This window comes from Protopterus annectens, chromosome 4.part1, assembly GCF_019279795.1.
Source record: "Protopterus annectens isolate FY-2018-M chromosome 4.part1, PAN1.0, whole genome shotgun sequence".
Taxonomy (NCBI): Eukaryota; Metazoa; Chordata; order Ceratodontiformes; family Protopteridae; genus Protopterus; species Protopterus annectens.
Genome location: NC_056734.1, coordinates 361,779,311 through 361,791,574, shown reverse-complemented (window position 1 = coordinate 361,791,574; position 12,264 = coordinate 361,779,311). Strand labels below are relative to the sequence as shown.

Below are 12,264 nucleotides of genomic sequence, written 5' to 3'. Positions count from 1 at the left end.
AAGGACATAGTACAGTTTTGTACCTACCATAAATGTAGATGTCCGAACAGGATAGCATCTGCAGTCAGGATTACCCACCCTCCTTGCCCTCTGTGGTACTCCTAGGGTATTTACCCTCCTAATAGCTAGCTGGGGGGGATCTCTTATGGTGTATTTGTTTGTATATATGTACATACATGCTTATTTTTGTGTTTGCCTTCTACTTTTTTGGAAACATTGGCATTTATCCAAAATTTAGCTTTCCAAGAGGGCAACTGGCATCTGGGGCAAAAAACACTGAGGAAAATGGCGTCGGCTGATGCCTTTATACCCGAAGACCAGCAGAGATGACGTCGGGTGAAGTGCGACACCAGCCGAGGCCAGACCCAGACTTTGGAATCCGGCCGACCGAAGGGCTGCCTGACGACAGGACAACCCATTTGTTATGACTGCAGATGCTATCCTGTTCGGACATCTACATTTATTGTAGGTACAAAACTGTACTATGTCTCTACCTTGGATGTGTCTGGAGCCTCTGAGGGTGTATTCAGGCCTACTGACTTGCATGTTAAACTGACGCTATCTTCTTCTTCTAGGCCTAAAACTCAAATCATGCCTTGGAAACAGATGCCCAGACTGCATGGTCAGGCCTCTATGCCTAAAAAACAAATGATAAGAATGGCTGAAGACCTTATTACTTTAATCAGGGGAAGCCACCCTTCCCCCTCTAAGAGACCTAGGACTGAATTTACTTATGATACTTCTGACCAGAATTCTGAAATTTCTGTCTCCTCTGATGACCAGGATTTGCCCTTATCTACCTATGAGGATTCTGACGCAGAGGACTCTATTCCCTTTGCTTCTCCCCCAGAGGATTTTTCTTTTGGTGAAACCTTGCATACTCTTAGGGAGCATTTTCACTGGGAAAGCCAGGATTACTCTGATTCTAAAAGGAGGCTTAGAGATTTCTTACTCCTACCCCAGCACAGGCCTGTAGCTATACCTCCTGTGCTGGACATTGTTGACTATGCCTTTTCGGAATCTAGCTTGGTCCCTGACTCTTTACCTCCTGCTCCCAGAAAACCTGATAGATATTATAGGGTTTCTGATTCTCACAAGTTCATTTTTAAAAATCCTACTGCGGATCCTGAAACCACTTCACAGGGACCCAAGGGCATTAAGAATACTACTGACAAAAGTCCTACCCCCTCTGATAGAGATTCCAGGGCCCTGGATAGTTGGAGTAAGAAGGTATACACCTCTGCAACCTTGGCCATCAGGGCCTTAAATTGCCAGTTTCAAAGTATCAGCAGCATATTATTGGACTACTTAAACAAATAATGATGTTGATTCCTGATTGTGCTGAAAATAAGGATTTACAGGATTTAATGCATTCTGCTGAACATGTTGGAAAACATACATTGCAGTGTGGTTTTGATTCACTAGAGGCATCCTGCAGGGCTGCTGTCACTGGGTCTGTACTTAGAAGGCATTTTTGGCTTAAGGAGCAATCTTTGCCAGATCATGTTAAAACTAAATTGCTGGATGCCCCTTTAAATCAGGACCGCCTGTTTGGCAACAAAGCAGAAGTTGTTCTTAAAAAGATGGAGGAAAAAGCTAAATCTATGCAAACTTTTAAAGATTTCTTACAAGTGCAGCCTCCTAGATTTAGTAGTCATTGGCCCTCAAAAAATTGATCCTTTATTGCCCCTTCCAGGCCTTCTTAGTTCAAACCCAAAACCAGCAGAGCACCCAGGCTTCAGTCCCAGGGTACGCACAGGACAAAGCAGTGTGGGGCTCCCACTTCCAAATCAGGGAGTAGTAAGACACCCCCCTATGGTAAGCTGTCTCAATGACTTAACTTTAAAACTTCCAAGCACTTCTCAACTGACTGCTCCTTTAGGGGGAAAGATTGCTCTGCAAGCAAAAAACTGGGAACTCATTACCAAGGACAAATGGGTTTTAAACATAGTTTCCCAAGGATACAGATTTCACTTCCACATGTTACCAACCCAAAATGGTTGGCCAGATCTACCCCCAAATCAGTGGGCAGAGGCTCAAAAGCAAGTACTCTCTCTTAAGATTAAAGGCTATTCAGACTGTACCAGAAGAAGAAAAGGGACAAGGTTTGTATGCAAGACTTTTCCTGGTACCCAGAAAAGACAACTCATGCCGTCCTATCCTGGACCTGTCTATCCTAAACACCTTTTTGGGGATTCCAAAATTCAAGATGCTAAGTCTTCACCACTTGCTTCCCATGATAGGCAAAGATGCCTGGTTGGCAACACTGGATTTAAAGGAAGCCTACCTGCACATCCCAATAAGGGAATCTTGCAGAAGATACCTACGCTTCAGAGCAGGCTACATGCACTGTCAGTTCTCTGCACTGCCCTTTGGCTTATCTACTGCACCCAGGATATCCACAAAGTGCCTAGCTCCAGTCATTGCATTTTGCAGACAAAGAAATATTCAAATATACCCATACCTGGACGATTGCCTAATTCATGCCAGAGAAACAAATTCGTTTGACAACTTACTTCAAACTAGTGGCCACAAAAACCCTGCTATCTGCAAAGCAAATACTACAAGCCTTGGGGTTCATGGCCTCGTGCATTCTGCTAATTCCATATGCAAGACTGCATATGGGCAAACTACAATGGTATCTAAAAAGACTATGTTGTCAACATTTTTAGGATCTAGAAGCAATGATTCCTATCCTACCTTGCCTACGGTTAGAATTCCTTTGGTGAGCAGAGGCCTGCCACCAGATCAAGGGACTACCATTCACTCTACCCCCTGCAGCCCAAACCCTAACTACAGATGCATCAGAAGTCAAATGCACCTGTATATCAATCAAAAAGGTTAGCTGTACAGAATGCTCTGACAGCCTTCAAGGACCACATTCTTCCAGGACAATTAATGGTAAAGACGGACAACACCACTGTTCTGTGGTACATAAACAAGCAGGGGGGGGGTACCCATTCTTACCCCCTCTGCAGACTAGCCATGGCTCTGTGGAACACAGCCTTGAGCTACCAAGTGCATCTACAGGCTCAATTCCTGACAGGAAAACTAAATACACTGGCAGACGAACTAAGCAGAAATCTCATGGACCCACATGAGTGGAAACTGGAACCAAAGATTTTCAACATGTTGAGAAACAAATGAGGGATCCCATATATAGACCTGTTTGCCTCCCCCCAGAACTGCCAATTGGACAAATTCTGCACAAGGACTCCCCACAAACAAGCTTGGAAAGTGGATGCTCTGTCCTTCAGCTGGAAAATTCTATCAGTTTATACCTTTCTTCCTCTGCCTGTCCTCTCCAAAGTACTACTAAAGATCAAACCGGACAAACCAAGGACGATACTGATTGCACCAGACTGGCCACGCCAGCACTGGTACCCTCTCTTGCGCAGTGTGTCACAGCTGGCCCCATGGCACCTACCACAGACCCCTACCCTGCTGTCTCAGCAGGAGAGCCAGATTCTGCACCCCCAGCTTCAAACCCTGAACCTGGCAGCCTGGCTAATTACCTAATCTCTCCATTACCATTGCTCAGTAAACAAGTGTTGAATGTCATTTTGGAGGCAAGGAGGCCTAGTACTAGAACATATGCTGAAAAATGGAAAAGATTCTGTTCCTGGAACCAAACTCAAGGGATGGCCACAGCAGCGCCCAATTTACCTCAGATACTTCAATACTCAACTGAGATGCTTCACAAAGGCCTTTCTTTTTCCTCCATCAAAATTCATGCCTTAGCCATGTCAGCTCATTACAACACAGAACCACCCCTCTTTTCTCACCCACTGCTCAAGCAGTTCCTCAGAGGGGCCAAAAACTTAAGACCACCCAGGAGAGCCCCAACTCCAACCTGGGACCTTTAAATTTTTAATGGAAAAGCTCACTCTTCCTCCTTTTGAGCCAGCTGCAACTGCAGAGTTAAAATTCCTTTCTTGGAAAAACGCTTTCCTTTTAGCAATCACTTCAGCAAGAAGGGTATCTGAATTACAGGCCCTTATGGCAGTGGAGCCTTTCATCATCTTTCATGCGGACAGTGTGTCCCTCAGGCTCAATCCCTCTTTCATTCCCAAGGTGGTATCCAGTGTGGCTCTTAATCAATCCATTCATTTGCCAACCTTCTTTTCTAATCCACAGATTAAAGGGGAACGGATACTGCACTCCTTAGATGTGCACAGACAACTTAGATTTTACTTGGACAGGACAAAACCTCAAAGGAAATCTGAACAACTAATCCAACTGTCGTAAAAACGAGTACAAAAACCAAGTAAAAAGCAGCTCCACGGGTAGAAACACTCAGTCCAGGAATCACAGATGTGATACAACCAGGAATAAACTGAAGTTAAATAACTTTAATGAATAAAAACAGAAGAATTAATCAAGCGCTTTCGCCTGGTTCCTACCAGGCTTTATCAAGATCTGAACAACTGCTTGTGGCATTTGCTGCAGGGGCAGAGGGGAAGGCTGTTTCAAAGCAAACCATTTCTAAATGGATAGACCATTGCATTCATTTCTGCTATAAGCACCGTGGAAAACCTATCCCACAGGTGATTAGACCCCATTCAAACAGGGCTGCATCTACCTCTACAGCCTTTCTCGGAGATGTCCCTACCAGAGACATCCTACAAGCTGCTACCTGGAGTTCTGTACATACTTTCACCAAGCATTACCATTTGCCAATTTTCTCTAAATCCAGAGCTGGCTTTGCCACTGCAGTCTTGCAGGGCTTTTATAGCTGGTTCTAATGTTATCTAAATTCCTCCTCCCATCCTTAGCTTTGGGAATCTACCCAAATGTGATGACTGCAACAGTGAAACACGAAGAACATAGTACAGTTGTGTACACTTACCATAAATGTAGATGTTAGAGTGTATTCACTGTTGCAGTCCTGGTTACCCTCCCACCAGCCCCCTGACTTCTTTTGGCTACACCTCTATTTTCCTTTACTATACTTAAAAGCTTTTTGGTGTATTTGCTTTTTTGTTGGAGGTATAACCTTATATATATATATATATATATATATATATATATATATATATATATATACATATATATATGTATATATTTAATTGTTTTCCATTGGGGGGGGGGGGGCGCCTGACATCTGGAGCAAGAAAAACTGATGTAAAGGAGTCGGTTGCATGCTTTGTACCCCTGACTACCTGACGTGTCAGAAGTTGAGACAGCAACCGATGCAGGACCCAAGACTTTAATAATCAGGCCGACTGAGGGCTACTGCAAGCAGATAACCCAAATATGATGACTGCAACAGTGAATACACTCGAACATCTACATTATGGTAAGTGTACACAACTGTACTTTCTCCCTTTTGAAAAGAATGTTAGAGCTCTTACCAGAGCATCATCTGACTTTGACAAACGAGAAGAACAAGAGGACTTAGCTTATGCCTCACAGATCCTTTGCAGTTCAATTACAGCATTGATGATAGTGAGTTTCTTTTCTTTGGTGAAATGTTAATCTAAATTTGATGTGGGTGCCTTTTAAATGATACCGGACATTGCTGATGATTGAGGAGCCAAAGCCTATGTACCTCAGGTGTCTTTGAAGGTACCTCCTTGGAGATAAATTATCAACTCTTAGTGCCCAGGAAACATTTCCTCTGGGTTGAAGAGAAGGTTAAGTACCATCATAAGAATTCCGCAACTGACTGTTGTCCTGTCCTTGAATGTAGACGTAATAGAAATTTGATAGTTAGACTAGCTCCAAGGATACATATCCTAATTTCTCTAAGGCTGGCAAACACTCATTAGGTCCTTTAAGGTAGGAAGTAATGGTAGTATCACTGTTCTTGCCATTCCACAAGTATCTGTATGTAGAAAGGTGCGTGCCTTTGTTCAGATTTTTACCTTAGCTCATTATTTTGGATCTGATGATGAACTTGGGCTGGTATTTTTGTAGAACTAGCTTTCTTACATATGTAATCTACTTGTCTCTTTGTGTTATAACCAGCTTCCCTTAGAATTGCTGAATACATTCCAGAGCTTCATAATGTAGTTATTGTTATTGTGTTCTGTTTTTTTATTTTCTCTAGTGTTGTTCAGTGTCCTTGAGACTGCTGTGGTGGTGCTGTGGTAGCGCTGTCGCCTCTCAATAAGACAATAAGACGTCCCATTCGATTCTCAGCTAGAGCATCTTCTGTCTGGAGACATGCATCAATGGGCGTACCTTTGTTGAAGGTTGTGCATCAGGGCTGGCAACTTGACACGTAAAAATCTACTGCCAATCATTAGCGGACTGGAGTTCCGCTGTGGCGACCCCTAACCGGGAAAAGCCGAAAGACACAACAAGTTATTTATTGTCCTTGAGCTTTTCTTTGTGTTCCTGTATAGTCTTTACAGCGCTATACAGTTCAATCTAAACTGCTTCAGTGTAATTTTATTAACCTTTTCTATATGCATGCAGTGTTATGTCTAAGCTTCTAGGCCCCCCTAAAAGGATGCTGTAGCTTTTCTTTAACTTTGTTAAACTGATGTCTCTCCAGCATTAGCTCATTTATGTGTCCCACCTGTCTTAGTCTGTGCTTTCCAGTTTAGAAATGTGTGCAGGAGAATGTTGGATAATTTAGAAGTACATTTATTTCCATTAAGAATTACTGTTTTTCATTTCTCTTAGAGTGCTGAAGCTGTAAAAAAGGCAAGGAGTTACTTGGAGTTTATTGAAGAATCTATTCCGGTTCCTAGAAGTTTAGTAGGTATGTTTGGATTTACATGTATGAAGTCTTTGCACATCTGCCTTTTAAACATTTCTAAACCGAGACTAATGTAGATGAAAATTCATTGTACTCCTGCTGGGCTGATGGGAAGATAAGAAAATGTGTTACTGTTGTGTCTTTCTGTATAAGCAAGAAAAAAGTGTTTAGTTAGTACTCAGAAATATCTTAAAGGTAAGTGACTGAAGACTTTAGCAATGTAATTTTCTTTTATTTCTGTACTGTAGATTTTCTGGAGAGATGGCTTTGTGGTGTTTGTGTGATATGGGTAGTTTCCTCGCTGTTTATTTTATTGACTTAGTGCAAGGTAAACTACTCTGCATTCCACTTCAAAGGCTGAATTCTGTTATCAGAAGGCATACTGCACTGACACATGGTTGTTTTTACGCATTCCTGTTGTACTGCTTTAGAAAGCAAACTATGAAAAAATATAAAAGTGGTTGGCCAAAATGAAGTAAATAGCTAGCTGATAAAAGTGCATACAACTTGCAAAAAAAGAGCTGGCACGAGGAACTGATGACATTAACTAAATCACAAGGCAATGCATATGCCACAAAATGTACTGTTTAGCCAGTGATCCAGCAATCCCAAGTTGAGCTGCATTTTAAATATTTTATGCCTCCAAAGGATGTAGCTTTTGTGTAAAATGTAGTGCAGATTAACCACACAGCAATTTGGAAATTCTCCATCTCATTCTTAATGTTTGTTCCTAGTTGCAAACCGAGCAGAAGGGGACTCCCATGGTTCAGCAGTAAAACAAGTCTAAATTTGTAGTTGAAAGTACATTTTATGTACCACAGAACTCCTCCATCTAGGTTCTTTCTTGAAGTTGCTGTTCAAAGCTGCACTGCAAGCACAACAGGACTATTATGGGACAGTAACAAAGAAAATGTGTAAATATGTTTTGGGTGCCTAGTCCCACAATACAGACACATCCATACTATTTGGCTTTTCCTTCTAAATATACCAAAGAAACTCCAGTTAAATCCACAAGGCACACTGGAACACACACCAAGAAGTCTACAAAGGAACTCCAGGCAAGAGCAGAACTGAAGTCAAACTTGTTAAGCAACAATTTATTTCCACAAAGCTTTTCATTCAACTGATAGGTTAGAGAATGCCCTGGCCAAACATTCAAACATTGTAGTGAGAATCCCACTCACTCTTTTGTGTTTAGGGTTTTAAATCAAATTACATCAGGTGTTTACCAGTTACTGTTAGAGAGACAAGAATTGATTTGGCAGTTGAGGTTGAATTCTTACAGAGCTCCGGGTCTTAATGACAGGGTTTCTCTTTCATGCATACTGAAATTAAGAAGTCTCCTGAGAGAGAGCAATGGCCATCTGATGTTGGTGTTGATGGTAGTTGCACATATATTGGCGTGTACTTATTTCCATTTGTCTACATGTTCGTATGAGATTTAAGTAAGCATTATATTAACAGCATGTTTTTATAAATCTTGAAATGTGAACGTTGGGGTAACATTTCATGATTGTTTGATTCTTTACTGGATTAGGTTTACTTTATATTAGTCTAAGTAGGATTTTTACATGTCCAGCATTTGAGGATGTTGGTTTTTATTTAGTGGGTAATATTTGATTGATCATGTATAAGTTTTTCTATTTTTAACTTGCAGTCTTGTTATTTATGGTATAGTCCTTTAAATGTTAATTATTTTTAACATGTGTTTGTAAAGGGAGATGTATATGTGGGTGTGGTGTTGTTTGCTCTGTTTGTCTGAAGAAGTTCGGCTATCAGTTGAACGAAAAGCTTTGTGGAAATAAATTGTTGCTTAACAAGTTTGACTTCAGTTCTGCTCTTGCCTGGAGTTCCTTTGGAGATTTCTTGGTGTGTGTTCCAGTGTGCCTTGTGGATTTTCCTTATAAATGCCAAAATAATTCAAAGCTGTTAAAACAAATACCCATAGCTAAGTCTTCTAAGATTTTTACATCAGATTTTCAGTGTACCATCTATGACTTGTCATCTCCTGAACTGTGCAGCTGTCCTTCTGCATTTGTTGCAACTGTCATTTTCAGACAATTACACCAAGAAAGTTCCTTAGTTCACAGTGTGGAGACTCATAGATGACACATTAAAGTTGGGTGTTAGATTGTTACTAATGGTGACATTTTAATCCAGAGCTTATCTAATCAATTCTGTCTTGATTTGTGATTTATTGATATTTATTGTTAAAAAGAGGTCTGACCATGAGTGATAGTAGAAGCTACTGCGCATAAAGGTTTCCAGCTTTTGTGTGACTTTCGCAATTTGTACAGTCAGAAAAATAATTTTATTGTACTTTAATATTTTGTTGTATATTGTTTGTGTGATTTTTCTCATAGTTGATTTACATTCTGTTTGATTTATTTGGTAACTGAGTTTGGTTATTCTTTTCTTCTATTATTATTTATTCATTTGCAGCTAAATATGGATTCCTTAAATGAGTATCCCATTAATGATTTGCTAAAGCACACGGAAATTGGAACAGTGTACATAATACTATGCATATTTAAGGGTAGCACCTGATAACATTGGTGATCTGTGCTCCTTATGACAAAAGTTGGTTGATTTGTGTACCATTATTAGTAGTAAATCTGGACTTAACTGATTATGATTGCACTTGTGCACTTGGTACAGTTTGGAGAACTGCTGTTACATATATTAATGACTGAACTGATGAGACAAATAATTTTAGGCAAAGAGCAAGTAGAACACAATTAGGAAGTGTCTAGTCTGTAAAGATCATTCAGCCCCTGGTGAACAAGATAATAACACTGGCAACTTTGGAATTATGGATACAATTATTCAGCAGTCTGAGGATTCAGAGTGTTTAGAAGAAAATTAAAAAGGAAAGAAAGGAAGAAGTCCACAATAAATAAGAAAGAATAAGAAACCGATACACGTCTAAAGCAAAGAAAATACTAAAAAGGACACTGTTTTGTTATATAACACATATATTATAGGGAATGATAACATTTTCTATCAGAAAACCTTCAATCTTTAGAAGAAGGCATTATTCTTCCAAAAGAGAATATGGAAAAAAAGAGGCAGGTGAAAAGGGAGAAGGCATAACTGAACGTTGAAGGATTGAAGAACATTACTGTAAAAAAAGAGAAAGACAGATGTTGACAACATGGCTGGATGGGAATTGTATACTTGCAAATATAATAAGCAGTGAAAACAATGGGATTAATAAGACTAATGGTGATGAAGAGCGTTCCTTTGCAACAATTTATAGAGCAGATATTACTGAATTAGAAGTTGTTTCTTTGATCTGGTAAGAGAAGATATTCTTGTAATCAGAGATTCAGTTATTTGACAAACTGATACTTAAATTTGCAGAGAAGATAATGAACATCAAATAGTGTTATGCTTGCCAGGAGCAAAAATAGGGGATGTGAGACAAGCCTTAGAATGCCTTACTGTAAGGAAGTATGGATCTGTTTTTATTCATGTCAGTATAAATGATCTCATCTGCAAGGACTCTGACTGTTAGTAGAAAACTTGCAGCCCTCTTAGATAGCATAGCGTGCACAAATGTTGGGACATATTCTTCACAAATCACATAGTCAGATCACCGTGACTGAAAGCATTTTTGGGGTAAATACCTACATGAAAAAAATGGAAATGTGCATAGCATCTGATCCTAATTTTTGGCACACATGTTCAGACAGGATGGTGTGCACTGGTCAAGATCAGGGAAGAGAAATTTTGAGCAGATATTTTGCAGTATTTGAAAAACACAAGGCAGGAGTTTTGCCAGATCGAAAATGTAACATTTCACAGATAACATTTGATGCATCTCTGAAGGTTGTTAATACAAGGAACATTAGTAATAAAGTTTTTTTTTATTGGAAAATTTGTTACATTTCCTCAAGATTAATGTTATTTGTGAAACATGGTTAGAAAAACGACTGGATACCAGTTATGTCAGGGTATACATGTTTTTATTATTACAAACATTCTAACATAAAGTCAGGTTTAGGTGTTTTGATAGGGATTGAAGATAGTTATGAAACCTGTAATTATTACATGTTCAGTGATACTACTAATACTACAGATTTATGTAACTGTAACAATAAAGACAACCTTGGAAAATATAACTGTTGGCGTGTATAGACCACCAAAGTTAAGTGCTCATGGCCTTGATGAATTCCTACATAGGATCAAAGGAGGTTACTAGGCTATTGGCCATATGGCCTTTACAAGCTCAGCCATGTTTTACTCTTGTTACCTTATACACCAAGAGAAGTGCTTTGTATTTAAGCACAATTTATGATCTGCACTGACTGCCAGTATCCAAACGGGGCATAGGTGAAAACCCCAGGGTGAATGTATGGTTTCCTATCCAATTGTCTAAGTTGTGCTTAAATAGGGTCATTGAGGAGCTCTGTTTAACTTGAGTTGGTAGTTTGTTCTAGAGAAGTGGCAACCTCTAGGAGACATGTCTATCTCTCCAGCAAGTCCTGTTTATGTTGTAGGCTAGGTTAAGGTCTCTAGAGGTAGTGAGTCCTATCCCATTAGATTTGCGGATGTGCAGCATTTCCATTAAGGCAAGGTCTGAGACTGCTCTGTAGGCCAGGCAAAAGTCATCTCTAAGAAGTCTATACGATACATAGTATAGTGGCCGTGCTTTCAGTCTGCCCATGTAGGTCATGTGATGAAGGCCTTGAATTTTCTTGTTAAGAAACCTCTGAGGTCTCGCCAGCTGCTGCAGATGTCTGATGAGGTACATAGGGAAGGGAGCATTGTACTCTATTATTTGTCTGATGGGCGAGTACAGAGGAATTCTAACCTCCTTCCTTTTGGATGCTATTCTCCTTACTTATGAGCTGGGCAATGTAGAAGGACTTCTTCACCACTCAGGACACATGATGATTAAAGTTAAGCTGCTATCAGCCTGCATACCAAAGTCTCTCACCATTGCATTTGAACTTAGTGGGGTATTAGTAATGTTGTATTTTGCTAGGACTTCACCTTTACTTCTGAGGAATAGATTCCAAACAGAAGTGGACCAAGCACAGATCCTTGCAGAAGGCCTCTAGTAAACAGGTCTGCTGGTAGAGGTGGAATCTCCTATTTTGATTGTGCACGTTCTGTTGGTGAGCCAGTTGGCTACCTATCTGATGACATATGGGTTTATTCCTAGCTGGGTGAGTTTATTGATGATGCCTGAATAGAGGATAGTGTCAAAGGCCTTGGCTAAGTCCAGATAGGCAGTATACACTGTTTTGCCTTTATCCAAGGCTTTGGTGACATTTTCAAAGAAGCCCATCAGGTTTAACAAACATGATATGCCTTTAACAAAACCAAATTGGGTCAGGTCAAGGAGTTTCTGATGGTCTCCTATATCCTTCTTGATTAGGTCCATAATGATTCTTTCCATGGCCTTACAGATAAGACTGGTTAGGTTTATGGGTCTGTAATTCCCAGGGTCAATTGAGGGGACCCCCTTTGTGCAAAGGGATCACAGTTGCATTTTTACTTTCGGGGGGGACAAAGCCAGTGCTTAGACTGTGATTGAAGAGAGTACC

General features: G+C 40.2%; 1 protein-coding gene across 2 annotated transcripts in view; it reads left to right on the top strand.

The window, feature by feature from the left end:
- The window catches only part of FXR1 (FMR1 autosomal homolog 1), a 1,545,230-nt gene that overhangs the window by 656,738 nt on the left and 876,228 nt on the right, over positions 1-12,264 (top strand). For both annotated transcript variants that reach the window (XM_044070180.1, XM_044070179.1), the window contains exon 9: positions 6,634-6,712. In XM_044070180.1, the coding sequence (XP_043926115.1) occupies positions 6,634-6,712 (79 nt within the window). The remainder of the gene's footprint in view (positions 1-6,633; positions 6,713-12,264) is intronic.